The 1,157-nt window shown below is 53.4% G+C and overlaps 2 protein-coding genes across 2 annotated transcripts; both read left to right on the plus strand.

The window, feature by feature from the left end:
• Positions 1–188: 188 nt before the first annotated feature.
• On the plus strand, positions 189–626 carry CABS01_17239 (FluG domain-containing protein; the record flags this gene model as incomplete). The annotated part of the gene is made up of 2 exons (XM_060550566.1): positions 189–238; positions 302–626. The coding sequence occupies 2 exons, from the start codon at positions 189–191 to the stop codon at positions 624–626; spliced, it is 375 nt and encodes a 124-aa protein (XP_060393674.1).
• Positions 627–687: 61 nt separating this feature from the next.
• CABS01_17240 (FluG domain-containing protein) lies at positions 688–1,157 on the plus strand (the record flags this gene model as incomplete). The annotated part of the gene is made up of 1 exon (XM_060550567.1): positions 688–1,157. A coding segment is annotated over one exon (470 nt), but the record flags the coding sequence as incomplete, so codon positions are not given.

Genomic DNA, 1,157 nt, shown 5'->3' on the forward strand with positions numbered 1-1,157 from the left:
TTGAGTGTGGCAAAGACGCAGAGAACGTGGATTATGATGACCAACCATCACAAGACAAAGACTCCCTTCTCCTCGACAGATTGCTGATACAGGAAACAGCCGGGCGGGGACGTCCGAAAGCCTTGTGCTATGAGGACATACCTATGATGATTGTTCGCCATCCAGTGACGGGACGAGCCGTACCGGCAATGGCTATTAAGTTCATCCACCACAAAGGAGCTGACAACAAGCCAAGACCGTGAGTATGCGTAGCGCCGCGGCTCCAATCGCTTTTGGTGCTTTCCATGTTGACTATGGACAGGACTGTCTTCTTCTTTACGCCTGCAAGAAGGCTCATCTTCTGTGCCGTTAGCACCATCATCGCTCTAGCGCTCCACGACCAGGCTTTCGACGCAGCAAGCCTGACAGATGCAACCCAGGTACTAAGAGCAGAGGTCAGGGGTCCAGTCCAGTCTACGGCTTTACGGTGGAAGCAGTCAATGCTCAAGGTTCCGATCTTTCGAAAGTTCAGCGGCAGTGCGTTGGCCGTTGACGAGGCCATGAGCTATTCCAAATTACGAGACGACATGGGCCGACAGAGCCTTGATGCAGGTTTCGAGAAGGCCTGGACGCCACGGTTCGCCTGAAGAGGAGCGGCAAATGCAGCAAATGGTAGGTTGAGGTGAACAGCATTTGTGAGGACTTCAGATGCTTAAAGCTTTGACTACAGGGAATGCGTCTGATGCCGTGCGCGACCAGATGATGCGCCACGATCCCAAGTTCGCCACGTTTCAAGGCGCATACCTTAACGAGAACGTCCAGTTCGACCTCCAGAATACCTTCCTAGAAGAGGAAACCGAGGAGCAGATGTACAAGGTGTTTGCGCATGTCAGCCTCACGCGCGATCCCCGCGCAACAAGAGACATGGTCCCCAAGGAGGTCTGGGAGAATTTGCCTCCCGATCCGGAAATTGTGGAGCTAGAGCAACAGCGACAGGAGTTGAAGGGTGGTCAATACCGAGTGCAAGGTGAAGAGAACGAAGCCGAAATCCGCAGGCTAACCGAGGAGATACGCACGAAGCGGGATCAACGCGACAAGAGTGTCGTGAAAGAGTATCTCGAATATCATCTCTACAACCGCCCAACATGGGATATCGAGAGGCAAGCGAACGGCGAAGA

The sequence above is a fragment of the Colletotrichum abscissum genome (assembly GCF_030869225.1).
Source record: "Colletotrichum abscissum strain IMI 504890 chromosome Unknown Scaffold_507.1, whole genome shotgun sequence".
Taxonomy (NCBI): domain Eukaryota; kingdom Fungi; phylum Ascomycota; class Sordariomycetes; order Glomerellales; family Glomerellaceae; genus Colletotrichum; species Colletotrichum abscissum.